The sequence below is a fragment of the Catharus ustulatus genome, chromosome 2, assembly GCF_009819885.2.
Source record: "Catharus ustulatus isolate bCatUst1 chromosome 2, bCatUst1.pri.v2, whole genome shotgun sequence".
Taxonomy (NCBI): domain Eukaryota; kingdom Metazoa; phylum Chordata; class Aves; order Passeriformes; family Turdidae; genus Catharus; species Catharus ustulatus.
Genome location: NC_046222.1, coordinates 50772676 through 50790013, shown reverse-complemented (window position 1 = coordinate 50790013; position 17338 = coordinate 50772676). Strand labels below are relative to the sequence as shown.

The following is a 17338-nucleotide window of genomic DNA, read 5'->3' as shown; positions in this document are numbered from 1 at the left end:
AGGCCATTTCCTTGGGTCCTGTCACTGTCAGTACAGAGCAGAGATCAGTGCCTGCCCCTCCTCTACCCCTCATGAGGAAGTTGTAGCTGCAAGGAGGTCTCCCCTCAATCCCCTCTGCTCCAGGCTGAACAGACCAAGCGACCTCAGCCACTCCTTCATCTTGATGATGGAGCTTCCAACACTTTCTCATAGCATAATGTCTTCCTTATATCATGGTGTCCCAGGCTGCTCACAGCACTCAAGACACATATGGGTGTCACAGTGCTGAAAAAACTCCGTGTGGCTGCTGAGATTGGACGGATGTAATACAAAAACCTGTGTATAGCAAGGCCCTTGTATGTGACCAGTAACTGGGCATTTCCTGATTCTTCTCCTTGGCTGACTGAGCCAGAGTTAACCACCCAACACAAAGTCAGACGGTAATTTTGTAGAACAGACGGCTTGGAACTAAACTAAAGCTACAGCAACCTTTCTACTTACAGCCCAGCTTTTGGCATTTTTAATAGTCATGCACACATGCTTCACGTTTCATGTCAAGAATGCAGCACACTGAGTAAATAAGTGGGCACTTAAATCCCCTAACTTGGAGGCATTATAGAATGTGGGGGTTCCTGAAAGAAGAAACAACATATTCTGGAATGATCTGAAATCATCTCCATTTTCATTTTATACATTAGCACTGATTCCTGAAAATTTGGGATAGGGTTGTGCCTGCTTCCTGGGCTGGCATCACTCCATCAGACTCACGTCAGATGCCCACAGTTGAAGCTTTCAGTATGTTGCTGTACAGTTGTTAGGGATATTATGTATGTTGAAAAAAGCAATTAGGTATGTGTTACAAAAAATAAGAGAGAAGCAGCAAAATTACATTTTCTTTACCCAGCAACTCAACTAAATTTTACAAGGACATTGCCCAGCACCTCACTACACCAACCAACCAACCAGAAACAGATCAGGGCAGGCCAGCATAGATCAAACAGCCTGGAAGATACCATCCAACTCATAAAGTTCATCCATCTCAGCCCCATCTCTGCTTTCAGGGACAGTAAGGGACCAAGGTTGCATGGCCAAACCCACCATGTAAATAAAGTACCTCTGGTCTGCTCACTGGCCTCAGCAGAGGAAATAGCAATAACCACACTTCTGCAACTTTGTACTCTTCTTTGCATTTTTAATCATCTGTTCATGGAGGCAATGAACATCCAAACTCCTCCACATGGTTCCAATTACTGCATGGCTGGGATTAGTCTGTCCCAAGCTGAAACATTGTAGGGTGTAGAAGACAAACAATGTCTGCTTAGAAAGGAAAGAGATCATGAAAGAAAACAAGAACAGACAGTCCAGATTCATTTTCTGATGACCTGTGCTCTGTTTCATATTTGCTTAAAACATTTGGAAAGAATTCCATACGTTGACAAACTCTAAGAAGTCAAAACCACAACCAAGATGTTTTCTTTCCCAGATTGTTGGTCGTTTCGTAAGAATATTTACAAGTTTGCTTGAACATTTCTTTCCTTAATTTTACATACCATTTGAATGGTATGCCTTCCAGAACGAGTGTAGCTGTAAATCTGCTACACCTTCGCTCTGTTTCCACTTCAGGTACTTGTACTGAAACCAATGTGTGATTTTACCAATTCAAAAGTATGGTCCCCGACCCAAGAGAGATTTGAAACAGAAAGCACGATTTGGCTTTTTTTATAATGAGAAATAAATAATGACATTTCAAGGTCAACTTTTAACTGTATTTCATGGAAAGTTGCATACTTTCTGTGCTTTATTTTAAAAATCTGTCACAATGTAATATAATTTCAAGGAAAAGTTTAATTTGAGGGTCCACTCTTCAAAAGACAGACACAACCAAGATCTGGTATTCTTGACTCTCAGGTCTCCACCCCCATAGTGGCCCTTTCAATTGATAGGATTTCTTATCTATTACTGCCTGTTTTTCATTCCTTCTCTCATGCTCTCTCAAGACTCAGTTTAAAAATATATGCTTAACACATCCTGCTAAAGTTGGATTTTTGGAGCTTTCCTCTTTCTCTTTTTTCCTCTAACATTCATGGTTTACTTCATCATATCCTTCTGTTCCGAGTTTGTGTAATGTCTAATATGTCCAGAACACACATGCTTTTGACATTTTTTTTTGTTTTCCATCACTACACCTGTGAAGGATATCTGAGTTCTCCACAGGAAAGCCACTGTTACCATGTTAGCACTGGTAATATGTAGTGGGTTGGAGATAGTTATCAAAACCAGATGTGACCAGAAAGGACAGTAGTCAAGGAAGGCTGACACCATTAAACATTTCTGGATGTATTTCAGGCTGGATTGTGACAATAAGTAGGTGCTGTCACTTGGGGTATGGGAGCATCAATACCAAAAGCAAAGCTGGTTTTGGGAGGGGTGTGTGTTTGCATGCTTGTGGCCACGGTGTTGGTGCCAGAGTCAGAGTTTGTGAAGCAAAGCTTACAGCTGGGAAATGTACAACAAGCTACTTGCTCTTTCTTTTGCAGTCTTCAAAAATAGAATAAAAACACAGAAAAGTAAACTTCAATATTTTTGCTTTCTCATCTTTGTATTTCATAAGTAGATAACCTACAACACTCAATCACTTCCCCATGCCATAAGAGTGTCTGCTCATTCCACTTATTAATTTGCCAAATTTGAACATACTTTTGCTTTTCAGAAAACTTCTTATGAAACTGCAGCTACCTGCTAAAAGTTTCCCATATCCCCATAGAGTCATTCTTTAATGGTGTAACTGAGGTGTTCCCAGCTTGTTATTGACTGAAAAAAGCAGCCCTGCTAAGTGCTATACATCTTCAATTTTTTATTTAGTCCAGGGAAATCTGAAGGCAAGACAACAATGTGGTCGCACATTTTCCTTTTCTGTATGTAAAGAAAAACTAACTGTCATACTTGCACAGTCTGAATATTTTTCAGAAACCTTACGGTTTTTACATGTAAAAACTGTGTGAGTGAGCTGAATACTGGCAGCATTTAAAACACCATTTACTTAATGAAGATAAGTAAGGTGCTGTTTCTGCCAACGATTTCCTATATAAAGCAATGTGTTGGGCTCTGCTTCCCCCTCTCCAACTCAATTATATTTTACTATAAAATTGATCAACTGTATCTAAAGCATCCTAGATTCTGGCTGGAGTGCAAGTTACTAACAAACACACAGCAGTCCTTTGGATCCAGGTGCTGTATAGGAGAGTCGTGCTTGCATTCAGTGAAACATCTGTTTGCCAGACTTGGGACCACCTACAGTAACAGCTTTCCTATGCTGTGCTCCTGACAGAGATTCAGTTGTCATCATCCCTGGAGGTATTTAAAAGCCATGCAGATGTGGCACTTAGGGACATGGTATAGTGGTGGACTTGGTAGGGCTGGGTTAATGGTTTGGACTGGATTTTAAAAGTATTTTTCAAACTAAGTGATTCTCTGTTCTGTCTCTACAAACTTTGAAAATTCAGACTATGAACTTGTGGTTACTTTTGTTACTGAGAAGAGCCCTGCCTGAGGGGAAATGAACCATGAAATTAAATATTACTTTATATTATTTCCTATAGTCATAGAAATACTCATGTTGGAAGGGACTTCTGGACAATATTCAGCTCAGAGCAGGGCTACTCTTAAATTCAGGTTGCTTGAGGGTTTTTCCACTCAAGCCTCTCTGCAGGGAGATTCCATAGCCTCTCTGGACCTGACTATCCTCCAGGTGAAACTTTCTGTCCTTCTCTCAGTACAAATCCAGCCTGTCTTTCCAGTAAGTTCCTTGTCAGTATTGGCAGGCTGCCCATTATTTCAGCTTGAAGAAGCACTGGGGCCCATAGCCTCTCTCACATGACAAGTGCCCCAGACCCTATGACCATCTTAGCGCTCTCAGCAGAACTCACTCCATCAGGAATATTCCATATCAGGATTGTTTTACTGGAGACCCCCAAACTGGGCATTGTATTCCACGAGCAGGCAAGCAAGAGCCATGTAAAGGGAAGTAATAATTTCCCAGTCATGTCCTGATAATAAATTTTCTGTGTTCACAGAATGAATCAGGTTGGAAGGAACCACAGTGGTCACCTGGTCCAACCTCCCAGCTCAAGCAGGGTGCCCCTAGAGCTTGTTAACTAGGGCTGTGTCCAGACAACTTTTTGAATATCTCCAAGGAAGGAGACTCCACAACCTCTCTCAGCAGGCTGTACCAGTGCTCAGTCACCTGCACAGTAAAGAAGTTCTTCCTCATGCTCAGATAGAATGTCCTGTCCATCAGTTTCTCCCCATTGCCCTTTGTCCTATTTCTCAGCACCACCAAAAAGAGCCTGGCGCCATCCTTTTTTGACACACTATATACATTGACAGGCTCCTTTCTCAGCCTTCTCTTCTCCAGGCTAAAGGCTCCCGGGGTGAAATCTTGATCCTCTTTAACCTCTGCCACCAGGATGCTCCAACATTTCCAGCAGAGACAGTCAGTAAAGCCCCCACACATGATTGTCCCGGGGGGCTGGTCACTCCTAGATGGAGGGCTGCATTTGTCCTCATTGGACTTCATAAGGTTGCTGCTGTCCCATTCCTCCAGTCTGTCCAGGTTTCTCTCAAGAAAATCACCCTCATGTCAGCATTTTAGTGTCACCTGGACATGCAAAGATCCAGCTTAAAAGACTGATTATGAGGTTCTGCCTTGCTCATATAAAACAATAGAATAGAATAGAATAGAATAGAATAGAATAGAATAGAATAGAATAGAATAGAATAGAATAGAATAGAATAGAATAGAATAGAATAGAATAGAATAGAATAGAATAGAATAGAATAGAATAGAGCTATTTTCTAAAGACCCTAAAAGAGAGAACAAATTAAATCCAGGTTCTCAAATTCTTTGTTATTTCAAAACTTAGTAATTGCCTGAGGTTTGCTGCCCTCCACAGGCTATTTTTATTATAGTTACAAAGAGAGTGTTTCACTGTGGACAGCACTGCTACAGTGAAATAATATTCTAAGACCTACTCTTGTCATTTCGTATTAACAACATAAAATGAACAAGTACTTTACTTAGTTATATGTGCTGTTGTGAAACACCACACAATGAACAGATCATGGACACCAAATTCTGCACTGGAGAACAGGTCAGTGGAAAATAATTCAGTGTAAGGCTCTGGTATGGAAATATGCATTTATTCACCCATCTAAATCATAACTGCCTTCTGGATGAACAATCTGTATGTGGTCTTGATACCAGAGAAGATGTTTTGTTTGAATGTGGAACAATGATTAGTAAAAGTAGACTGTAAGAGGAAAGACCTAAAACTAAAAAAACTAACTCTCTATATATATATACATATATATATTCTGACTTTTATTGAAAGTAAAATTGATCTTCAGGAAGGACACATTTTAAGTGCTTCAGGCAAGGCAAATCATAATAGAATACTAATTATTTATACAGCAGCAAGGTACATGAAAAACAAAGAGGTGACCATTTTCTGAATGCAGTGAGCAAGGCGTAGTTCCTGATCTAGCCTCGGTGTTAAGAATTTGTCCCAACCCTCAGTTTGTCTCATGGAAACCATCAAACTACCACCAAACCTAAACATAAACTCTTTGAGTGTGTTGGACAGCGGCCCTGAGTCTTTCCCAGCACTTCATTCATTACCGAGGGCGCTTTGTATGGAGACAGAAAATACCGAAACTCTTGTTTATTTGCCCAAGCCAGTTTGAACACAAGAGCACTTTGGACATGAGAGGGATGAGGCAGAGGTTTTACATAGAAGCATCCTCCTGGAGAAACCACCTTATTTTGCCGATTCAGAGAGTCTGGGCAAGATGTGTTGAGACAAATCCGTGTTGAGACCAATAACTCGGGACCCCGGCTCTGTGGGTACTCTCAGTGTGCCCGCAGCTAGAACAGCAGAATTCTGCCAGAAGTTCCCATGGGGGAACTTCCACCCAAGGCTCTGCAAATGGAAATCACAAAAATCGCGGTTCGAGACAGCTGAGGCACCGAGCAATTATTTTCCGAACGAGTTCAGTGGGATATTCTTGCAGAAGGAAACGTCAACATAAAGGAAAGAAAGGGAGGCATGATCGCGGAAGAAGGAAAAGCGTCAAATTTGAAACTGCAGGAAGCTTAGGAAGGAGGGAGCAGAGGGAGAAGTGACTCTATAATCAACCTTATTCCTTATGTAAGTTATTAGTGGCTCTATAATCAATCTTATTTCTTATGTAAGTTATTACAAAGTTCCAAACACGCGTGCGCGCGAGGGGGCGGGGCTCGCCGCGGGGTCCGGCCCCTCTGTCGCGCACGGAACCTGCGCCGGCGGCGCCGGCAGCCGCCCGGACCGCAATCGGTGCTGGAGCCGGCACCCGGACGGCAATTGGAGCTGGAGCGTGCCCCGCTCGCACGCCCAGGGTCGGTGTCCCGGCGGAGGCGGCTCCCGCTGTCGCCGAGAGGGACGGGGAGCGGCGGGGGGCTGAGCTGGCAGGTCCGCGCCGCCGCCGGCAGCAGGCAGGGACGAGCTTTCGGGTCTCGCCGGCTGCGCTCTCGGCAGGCTTCCCCCACCGGGGCAGGCGGCGGCATGGGCGCCTTCCCGGTTTGCCGCAGCGGGTGACGCGGCCCGCCGTGGGCAGGGGAGCCGTGGGCTCGGGCAGCGGGGGAGAGCCAGGGGACGGTCGGTGTCAGGGCCGGTCCGGGCAGCCCGTGGGGAGCGGGGCGGGAGGGCACGGGCTGCCAGGCGCTGCTGCCATTGGCCGGCGGCCGCGCGCCGCCCGGGGCATTGGGCGGGAGCCCCGTCAATCACGGCGCTCCCGTCGCCCCGGCAACAGGCGGGGGGGGGCGGGACAGGACCGGGCCCGAGGGCTCGCGGAGCCGCCGGAGCCCTTGCGGCTCTACGGCCCAGGTTCGCGGCCCGACCCCTGCCCTGCCCTGCCCTGTTCTGCCCTAGGGCGGCCTGGCTCACGCTGGCGTCTGTGGGCCCTGCTTGCCGGCCTGGGGCGGGGGCGGGCGGCCACTCTCAGGCCCTCTGCTGGGGTCGCTCCGGGTGTCCCGAGGGCTGTGTTTTCATTACCTTTTGACTCTCCCTGTTTCCCCCACTCCCTCCTTCCCCAGGCTTCGTGCGTGGGCGTTTATGGGTTTAGTGTGGAGGTTGTTTTTATTTGTTTTTATTGTTTTTTTGTTCCCGAAGTCGGTGAGATCATCCTGCTTGGAGGCTGCGGTGTGACAGAAATGCTAAATAGCCCTCGGGCTCGGGGAGGCTTCCTCAGCTAAACTCCGCAGTCGCCTTGCAACCAGGTGGTAGTCTTTCAGAAAATGAGTACCTAACTGAACCGGGGTAGTACTTCAGGGAAACAGGCTGAAACCTAAAACTGTAAGGTATATATTAAAAAAATAGTCACAAACCTTAAAGAATAAGCCAGATTAATCATGAGTGAAGATCTAAAGTAGTAAGTCTTAGGATTTACTAGGAAAATGCTAGAAATGTAAGCTGTTGGCATACGACCCCCATCTCTTTGCAAAGGAAGGGTAATCCAAGTCATAACTGGATTTCGATTTCAGTTTTTTGCATCTTAGTAGTTAATACCCTTTAGCTTTTCAATACTCTGAAATAATCGAGTGCAATGTACCTCATTTTTGATGCAGTTAATACCCTTCAACTTTCACAACTCTAAAACATTTGAAGTGCCAAAGTACTTGGTTTTGATGGCATTTCATAAATAGGGATAGTAGTTGTCATCCATGGAGTTATGTTAAACAGATGGGACAACCGAGCACTTCACACTTCTTACTGTTTCTGAGTGAGTCATTTAAGCAGTGTGACTAATCATCCTACCATACAGTTGTCAACAAAAGAGTATTTTTTTTCCTTAGCTACCCACAAAATCAAAGAGATTTCCAGATTTTCTGTGGATAACTGAAAACTAAAGAACCTATCTTTTGAACAACACTTTAAATTTAGATTGAGGGGGAGTACATGTGATGGGCTTCTTATCTAAATAATATATATGGCATTTTTTTCAGTGCAGCGTACAGCAATGTACCTGGGAAGTTGGTTAACTTAGAATGGTCATTGTTGGGCAAGCAGCCACATGTTGTTTTAAGGCATTTATCTAAATAACAATCTAATGTGAAACTGAATTAATTTTAAACTGAATCAGTCATTTTCCTGCCCTCCCCCGCTGCTCCTGTGTCAAGTTTTAAGTTACCTGGGACAGAGGCACTTCAGTATTCAGTGCAGTCTGGATTGGGGATTTTCATGGTAATAGTTATGATGAGTGTTACCAAGATAATGATAGTGTTGGCCAGGAGGTTGGGTGGGAACTGCTTTTTTGTGGGGACACTGGGGTTGTAAGAGGAAGAGCTGGATGAGGAATTTGTGTCTAGAAGTGTGATATGAGAAGTGACCTGATTTGATCATAGCCCTTGTGGGAAATCAAAGTCAGCAGTTATCAACAGCTTGTGAGGCTGAGCCAAGAAGGCCACATTGATTAAAAAGAAAAAATATTGTGGGAATGGAAAATGTCTTGAAGGGAAGATACTCAGATTTAATTTCTTTAAGTTGAATTACTTATCTAGGAGAGAAAATTTTAAATGTATCAAAATGCAGCACTGGACACAGGAGGAAGGTGGTTGATTTGGAAGAAGTGTGTTTAGAAGTGTAGTTACCTGGGACAGGGGCTGGTGGGGGAAAGTAACATGAGGTGTGGAAATAATGAAACCAAGGATACATCAGAATGGATCCCACAAAGAACACAAGAAAGGTATATTAAATGTATGCCAGCTTCTGCTGTTGACAAATACATTTTCTGATTTTGTGTATCTGTTTGCAGTGTTGATAAAGACTTGCTCTTTTTTGGATGTATTTCTAATAATTAGTTGGTTTGGTTTGTTTATTGTCTCATCACCTGTCCTGTGAAGACTAATCATTGATCAGGAGTGTGCTTAGAATTCTGTTTTGTGTGTTTTCCCTGTAATCTGAACTTAAAGTGACTTTTAGGTGTGTGTAAATTGACAAAAAGCAAATAAACAAAAAAGAAAGTCATTTACCCACAAGCAAGCAGCATGGTGCACTGTGGTTAGGGCTTTTTAGCTTGATGATCTCTTTAGAGAAGTGATCTCTTTGGTCAAGTGTCTGCCTCAGCAGGTGTTACAGGTGCCTTTTGTTAAACGGGAAGCTCAGTTGAGAGGATGATTTATCTTCTTTCAAATAGGGAGTGGAAGAACAGATTTCCTTTAGAAAATAGGAAAGTTGAGGAGTGCTCTGAATGCTGATTGGCCCGGGATTGTGTCCTAACCAGGGGGAGGTGGTAATGACACAGAAATCAATGACGATGATGCCTTTGACACTGGAAGGTTATTCTTGCCTTCTAATTGATGAAGAACTGTGGCAAAAGTACAGCCCATCCCTTTTACACCCATATTCTGGAGATGGACATCCCTTTGCTAGCTAATCCTTGGATTAGAGAATGTAAGGGAAATACACAAATAATGTAAAAATGTCAGGAGTCATTGCACCAAAAATGGATCTGAGACTGTATACTATGTGGGGGATATTACTGATGAAAATAATAATGTAGTCTTATGTTGGGATTGTCACAAGTTTATGCTGCGTAATTGCAGTCCAGTAATCAGAATTCCATGTTTTTAACTGTACTGCAGCTTTTAAAATACTCGCCACTGCTGTTGTATTTTACTTGAGAGAAAGGACATAAGTTTTGTGTTAACTCCTTTAACTTTCTAGAATATCATTATTTAGCTAAAAAAATATAAATCTGTCTTTGTTTTTTCATTTTAAAGTTGCCATACCAACCATTATGCCCTTTCAGTGAGGAAGGGGGCTTGAAACTATTTTTCAGCAAGCTAAAAGTATATATATGTTTGAATAATAAACTACAGTGTTGTCTTGGCAAATAACGTGAAGCTTACTTCACCTTAATAATGTTTAGCAATTAATAAACTAATTTATTTGAAAATTCTGGGAGCGTTTTACTGCAAATTAAGTAAATTCTTCCTGTAAGTCCTGAGCAGTCTAATCTTCTGGTTTTGTCCAGGACAGCTTGGCATTATCATTATGGATGGCTCCCGACACCATGCAGGAGGAAATGACAACCAGCAGGCGCCTTCACGAGAGCACAGCCACAGCGGAGGTGAGAGACAGCGGCAGCTGGAGCGCCTCAGCCGGGAGGAGGCCTATTACCAGTTCATTAACGAGCTCAACGAGGAGGACTACAGGTTAATGAGGGACCGAAACCTGCTTGGCACTCCTGGTAAGATGTGCATACCTTCAGTAGAAGAGGTGTAATGAAGTAACACTCCTGCTGTTAGACACCACAGGTCATACTATCACTCAAGCAGCTTGACTTCTGTAGCTTTGTAGAAAGGGAAAAATCCTCCATATGGAACAAAAGTATAACACTTTACCTGTATACAAAGATGCTGCATTTGAATGTCCAAACCTAGGTAATTAACATTTGGTGCATTCAAGTATAGCTGTTGATATGTAGCAATTTTGGGGGCCTCTGAATTGCTACTAGAAGCTGGCATACTCTCAACACATTCAGTATCTTTTCCACTCCACTACCTACTTCCTCTGATATCTGCATTGTAATCTCACATTGGTGCTGTTTTCTTTCTGCTTTCATCAATTTTATCTGTCTTCTGCAGATTTTCATTCAAGATAGAAAATGTTATTTCTTCATGGCTGTAGAGGCAGTAATAGTGTCTAATCTAACAGTGTTATCAAAATGTAAATTAATTCAGGAGAAATAACAGCAGAAGAGTTGCAGCAACGTTTGGAGGGGGCTAAGGAGTGTCTGACATCACAGTCTGACCTGGATAACAGAGAAGCTGAAGGTAGAACTGTTGGAGGTAAACATTTTTCATTCATATATATAGACACATATTATGTGGTATATAAATACAGTTATGTAAAGATATTTGAGAGACACTTGTTTCTTTTGCTTTTTTTTTTTTTTCAAGATGCATCTGGGGATGGTTTCAAAGTAAGAGAGATTTCCTAAGAATGCAAAACCAAACTTGAAATACTTGGTGAAAACTCGTTTATGTTAATCGCAAATTACTTGCTCCTTTTTCCCCTCATTTTCCTTTGTTAGTAAATGTACTATTTTTTCAGTTCTTAGAAGTTTTTGTCCTGTATTAGAGCAGTTGGAAAAGAAGTTACAGTAATTTCATGATTACAAGCCGCACTGACTATAAGTCTCAGCTCCGGGTGTCAGCAACATTTTGTCTTTGTCCATAAATAAGCTGCACCTGATTATAAGCCGCACTGTTGTTCACAGCGAGGACCCGCGTGCAACAAAGTTGCCAAATAGTAACAGAATCGCAGGATCGTGGGGTTTATTGGCTCGATTCGGGCACGGGCAGGCTCGGCCTGCTCAAGGCTGCCGACGTGGCCAGGTGGCCCAGCTTGGCGGGGCTGCTCAGTGGGGCCGCTCGGGGCCAGCCACCGCTGCCGCTGGGCTCACTCACCCCGGCCCGGCGCTGCCCTGCAGTGGCAGGCGGGGACAGAGCCCCCCCAGCTCCTGTGGCGGCAGGCAGGCACGGAGGCCCCCGCTTTCCCCTGGACCATGGGGCTGGCAGGAGGGAGCGCCCCGCCTCCCCCCCACGCTGCAGGCACGGAGCCCGCCTCCACCCGCCATGCAACAGAGTAACCAATTTGTAACAATCGCGCAATCCCGGGTTTTACTGGCAGGTGCTCGGCTTGGCACCCTGGCTGGCACTTCCAAGGTTGGAAATTTCCGAACATTTTTCATATATTAGCTGCTGCTGAGTGTAAGCCGCATTTCTGGTGTGGGATCAAAATTTTAGTCAAAATGGTGTGGCTTATAATCGTGAAATTACTGTAATTGAGAAAGTTAATCTCTCCACTGTTTTGCCAATTTTGTTGTTTCTTTCCATTTGTTTTAGTCAGGTGAGGCTTATGTTTTATACACTGTCTGTCTTCAGTTCCCCAGAAATACTGGCTTACTCATTTGGCCAATTCTAGTCAGTTTTGGGAGAGGAATTGGCGGCTCAGAAATTAAAATATCTAAGTTCTTGAAGGTTTCTTGGACATAGAGTGATTATAGAGTAGGGAGAACTTAATCTGATCTCTTCAAGGGAAAAATTTTCACTGTGATTATGGCAATTGACCTGCTCTATACACAGCCCTAACCACAACACTCGTATCTGTTCTTGAGTGTGTAGCTGGAAAAGGTTTGAATAAGAGTATATTTGCACCAAAGGAGAAAATCTATTTTAACTATGTATCCCACCCAGACACATTCCTATGTAAACTGCTCTAGGTGACCCTGCCTTGGCAGGGGAATTGAACTAGAGTATCTCCAGAGATCCTTTCCAACCTTAGTGATTCTGTGATCATTTATTCTACTGCTTATAGGAAACAATTTTTTAAAATGTTTTCCAAAAGCAGACAAGACTTGTTATATCTTTTCCTGCTGTATCAAAATGGGTTGTTAAAATATTCACAAATTGGTAGCTTCAGCAAGGGGTAGAAATTGGACAAATACAACTATTTTTGGACCACCTGAATCTGAACACTGAAGAGACCATCTGGGCATATTAATTTCTCTGTGTGTCTACTGGTCAGATAAAAATTCTGGTTGAACTGGTAAGTTTTGCTGACATTTTTACACATTGCATATTTTTGTACATAAGCATAGCAAGGTAGGTGCCCTGCTACTGTATTGTGTCTGAAGTCAGAGCATAGGAAGTAAAGAGGATTTGGAGTGCATTGTAATATGCAGAGCATGTGGTTGTATGAATGTTTGCAATTCTGTTTTTTTCTCTCAGATTCTGAAGTTCCCGGGGAAAACTCCAACAGCGACTCATTGCTTGAATGGCTTAACACATTTCGTCGCACAGGAAATGCCACTCGCAGTGGGCAGAGTGGGAACCAAACCTGGAGAGCTGTGAGTCGAACGAATCCAAACAGTGGGGAGTTTCGCTTTAGTCTTGAAATCAATATAAATCACGATCATAACAGTCCTGAAGCTTCTGGTGAGGAGTATGTTGATATAGATGCTACCAGACTGTACGTAGAAAGAAGACGTCAGCTAGTTCCCAGTGCAGTAGCCCCACGGACAAGGAGCGTGGCTGCAAGAGAGGCAAGCAATGAAGCCGCTAGGACCAGGCTTCTAAGACATGCTATGGCAGTGAGGTCAGAAGTTGCCTCTCATTCAGTTTCGAGGAGGCTCAGGAGTAGAACAAGGGAGCTGACAGGCCAGACAAATAATAGTACGCGACACAGTTCTGTGGCTGCTGGGGAACCAAGAGAAATACCAGGAAGAGGTACTTCTGCAGGAGTCAGAAGGGGTAGATCTAGAAGTGACATCGGGATTAATACAAACCAAAGAGTAGAAGTTTTGCGGCTGAGGTCTACCTTAAGTAGTCGAAGCCGCTCCCCGCTGCAAAGGCAAGGTGATGCTGCTCGTTCTGAGGAGCGTGGTCAGAGGCAGGGTAGAAATGCACAGCGGGTCAACAGAAGTAGGAGACAAACAGCTCAAGCTTCTCCCCAGCTTACTGAAGAGCAAGCTAGAGGTAACACTCAAGCTCCCCAGCCTCCCAGTGTAGCCCCATCCTTAGGAACAACTTTGGAGGAGGAAGAGTCTAGTAGGCCAGTAGCTGCCGCCAGAAGGCACCCGACAATTACACTAGATCTTCAGGTGAGAAGAATTCGTCCTGGAGAAAACAGAGACCGGGACAGCATTGCCAGTAGAACTCGTTCTAGAGTAGGAATGTCAGAAAACACTGTTACCTTTGAAAGTGAAAGTGGAGGATTTCGGCGCACAATATCCCGATCAGAGCATGCGGGTATTCGGACCTACATTAGCACTATACGGATACCTCTTCGTCGGATTTCAGAAACTGGGCTTGGGGAACCTTCATCAGTGGCTCTTCGATCAATCGTTAGACAGATAATGACAGGCTTTGGAGAACTGAGTTCTTTAATGGAAACTGAATCTAATTCAGAAGTGCAAAGAGGCAGTCATCACTCAGGAGATGCACAGAATAACTCAAGTTCAGCAAACAGCAGTGATCCAACTGGGGTTTTGTCTAGGAATAGACATGCAGTAGATGGCAGCAGGGAAAGAAATGGACAGAGGGGTGGTAGTCAACGCTCTGTGAGCAATCCTGAGAACCAAGATAGCAGGCAGTCTCAAGATGCAAACAACCTAGTGGAGAATGGAACACTGCCCATCCTTCGACTTGCCCAGTTCTTCCTGCTGAATGAAGATGATGATGATGATCGTTTAAGAGGTTTAACCAAAGAGCAGATTGACAATCTTTCTACACGGAACTATGAGGATGTTCACACTGAAAATGAACGGAGTAAAACGTGCAGTGTTTGCATTAATGAATATGCTGCAGGGAATAAACTAAGGCAGTTACCTTGTATGCATGAGTTTCATATTCACTGTATTGATCGCTGGCTTTCTGAAAACTCCACTTGCCCAATTTGTCGGCAGCCAGTTCTGGGGTCTAATGCCACAGATAATGGATAGAATTGTTTGTACTGCTCCACATTAAAGGATTTGCTCCTGCTCTGTTGTGAGTCAGATTAAATTCATTGACTTAGATATGGGTCCATTTGTGGGGGGGAGTTTTGTTAAATTTCTTTTAAAGTTGTAGAAACTTGTCTAAATCTAACAATGTAAATACTATTTTTTCCAAGTGCAGGTCTAAGAGCGCACATAGAACCAAATTATATTGGTAAAGTTTATATTTTTTTAGATAATTTTGTTATGGTAAGCACTTTTGTAAATATGGAAATGCAATAGTTAATCAGTCCTGCTTAATGTATGTTTTTTAACATTGTAATGAACTTGCTTTATTTAGACTACAAATTGTTTCACACAGACCTGTCACTGTGTTGAAAAATTAGTGGCTAAATAGCCATTTATTAGCTTTTTGTTCTAAGAACAATTTCTTTTACAGAGAGGCTCTTGCTGGACATGTTTGCTAAAGATATTTAAGTTACTTGAAGTGCTCATTTTATTAGACTTTTTTTTTTTTTAAACATTGAAATATTCTTTCCAAAAACTTGCCAGTTTGGTTCTATTTTAAAAATTCTATCGCAATTTTTGCATGTGGGTTTACACAGTTCTTGACATTAAAGTGGATGAGTTAGTGGCATTATGAAGTGTTCATAATTAAATGCTGTCTTTGACAATCTTTGTCTTTTCAGTGCAGACAGCAGTCAAATCTGATAATTCCAAGAGGGTGTGTCTTACTTGCTCAAAGAATAAATAAGTGCTAAGGAAGTCTTTTTACTCTTCCAAATTCCTCAGTCAATATTCCTGGTGTTTTAACTGCCTTAGTTTAAAGAGGGAAAACATTTCCTTGACCATTATATTGTCTATAATATGCATGTTTAGGGCATCCTACTCATAAGAACAAAACCAAGACTTGACGTGATTTTGTAGAGAAATTTAAGGTACTCATATAGTGTTATTCCTCTTGAAACATGCCTGAGGACCGAGTGGTAAAAGACACTAAAAAGGACAAAATAAGCTTCCCTGAAAATCCCCAGAATCTGTATAATTAGATACTAAACTTTATACCAATGTCTTACACCGAAGTAAAGTTGCAAGTTAAACAATTGAGGCTTTGTGTGAATTACTGTTGAGCCATATCCTGTACCTTAATAAGAAAACTTACTGTTCTTAATGTTCATTCTCAGTTTTCACTTTATTTTTCCCCCACTTTTCCTCAGCTCTGTTCCTGGCCTGTTAGTTGTTATGGTACATAAAAGCCCAGCAGAAAGCGCTCCAGGGGGTTCTGGGAGAAGTTGAGTGTTACAAAGCTTGTCTTCTGAGCAGCCTGCATCTCAGTCCCTAGAGAAATGCAGAATTGTGCAGTAATCTGTTGCGTGTACATTCTGAGCAGTAGAAAGAGTACTTGAAGTGAACAAGTCCTATTTACTTTCTCTGCCTGCAGATAGTGGCCTTGACAAATGTGCTTCTGTGCCAGGTGCGTCACTTAGAACATCTGCTCATGACATCCTTCAAGGGTAGCTGTAAAATCCCATGTGAGCTATTGGATGTCTACTTCAGTTCTGCAAGTGGAAAACTTGTGTCATAAATTGCACAGAAGGGCTTCTTTTCATTCCTAAAAGTAGTTCTGAGAAACTCTGTTATGAGATTTAGATGATTTAAGGATATGATTAAGATCTCTTCTGATGTAATTTGTGCTGTTAATTACTGCAAATGTTGTTGACCCTTTCCTTGAGTGCTTCCTTAACTGCAATAAAGAGTGAGGAGATTTAAATGTGATTATCAGAGCTAGCTTATTTTTTGACATTTTTTTTTCTTCTGTAGCTCCTGAGGCTGACAGTATATAAATATATGCATGTCTTCTGCTGCTTCCTTATTTCTTTTTAACTTCCTTTTGTATTTACAGTCTGCCTGATTGAAAAGACACATACATAGAAACCAGCCTTTGGCTCACTATTGCCTTGCTGGTCAGGTCCTTCAAGGTCAATTTTAACTCTAATCCTTACAACTGCTACACTAGTGCACTAGAGATGAAGGGAGATTCTCCATGCCTTCTTTCATTCAAGTAGGAATTTTGCTGTGTGTGAGAGCACAGTTGGTTACATAGTTCAAGATGAGATCATCTGTGACAGGATGTGTTTGACTGAGTTGCTAAGTGGAATAACCAAAAGTGAGAGCTTTCTGTAGCAATTGAAGGCTACAGGAAAAGAAACATTAAGCCTCCACTACTGTATTCCTGCCCTGTCATATGAGAGTTGTCAAGTATTTTCTGTCCATTGGAGAAGCATGTACAGTAATTTCACGACCATAAGGTGCACCCCCTGGGAGTCGGCAAAATTCGCAACTTTGTAGATCATATAAGGTGCACCGGACTATAAGGTGCACTTTTTTTTTTGCAGCAAAGCTCCACCCCAGCTCCCCCTGCGCGGTTTCTGGCCGAGGCCCCGCCTCAACCCAGCAGCCATGGGGCCCCAGACCTGCCTTCACCCGGCAGCCATGTGCCCCCGGGCCCGCCCGGACCCGACAGGGGTGGTGCTGCGGGCCCCTGGGCCCGCCTCCATCCGGCAGCCATGGGCCCCTGGACCTGACAGGGGCGGTGCCGTGGGACCCCGGGCCTGCCTCTACCCAGCAACCATGGGCCCCTGGGCCCACCTGGACCTGGGAGGGGTGGTGCCACAGGCCCCTGGGCCCGCCTCCACCTGGCAGGGGCGGTGCTGTGGGCCCCCAGGCCCGCCTCCACCCAGCTGCCGTGGCACCACCAGTTTCCCTCACGGCTCACACTACCGGGGTGCCAAATGTCGCACTTTGTCCATCATATAAGGCGCAC

At 43.5% G+C, this 17338-nt stretch overlaps 1 protein-coding gene across 10 annotated transcripts; it reads left to right on the top strand.

Moving 5' to 3' along the window:
- Positions 1–6091: 6091 nt before the first annotated feature.
- LOC116992730 (E3 ubiquitin-protein ligase RNF6-like) lies at positions 6092–16290 on the top strand. 10 transcript variants are annotated; one of them, XM_033052622.2, is made up of 5 exons: positions 6314–6412; positions 7185–7291; positions 10053–10263; positions 10757–10864; positions 12809–16290. In XM_033052622.2, the coding sequence occupies exons 3-5, from the start codon at positions 10068–10070 to the stop codon at positions 14518–14520; spliced, it is 2016 nt and encodes a 671-aa protein (XP_032908513.1). In that variant the 5' UTR covers positions 6314–6412; positions 7185–7291; positions 10053–10067; the 3' UTR covers positions 14521–16290. The 10 variants fall into 10 exon arrangements, with proteins under 10 accessions (XP_032908515.1, XP_032908513.1, XP_032908512.1 ...); XM_033052621.2 differs by having other exon boundaries at positions 10048–10263; XM_033052620.2 differs by having other exon boundaries at positions 7185–7372; positions 10048–10263.
- Positions 16291–17338: the final 1048 nt, after the last annotated feature.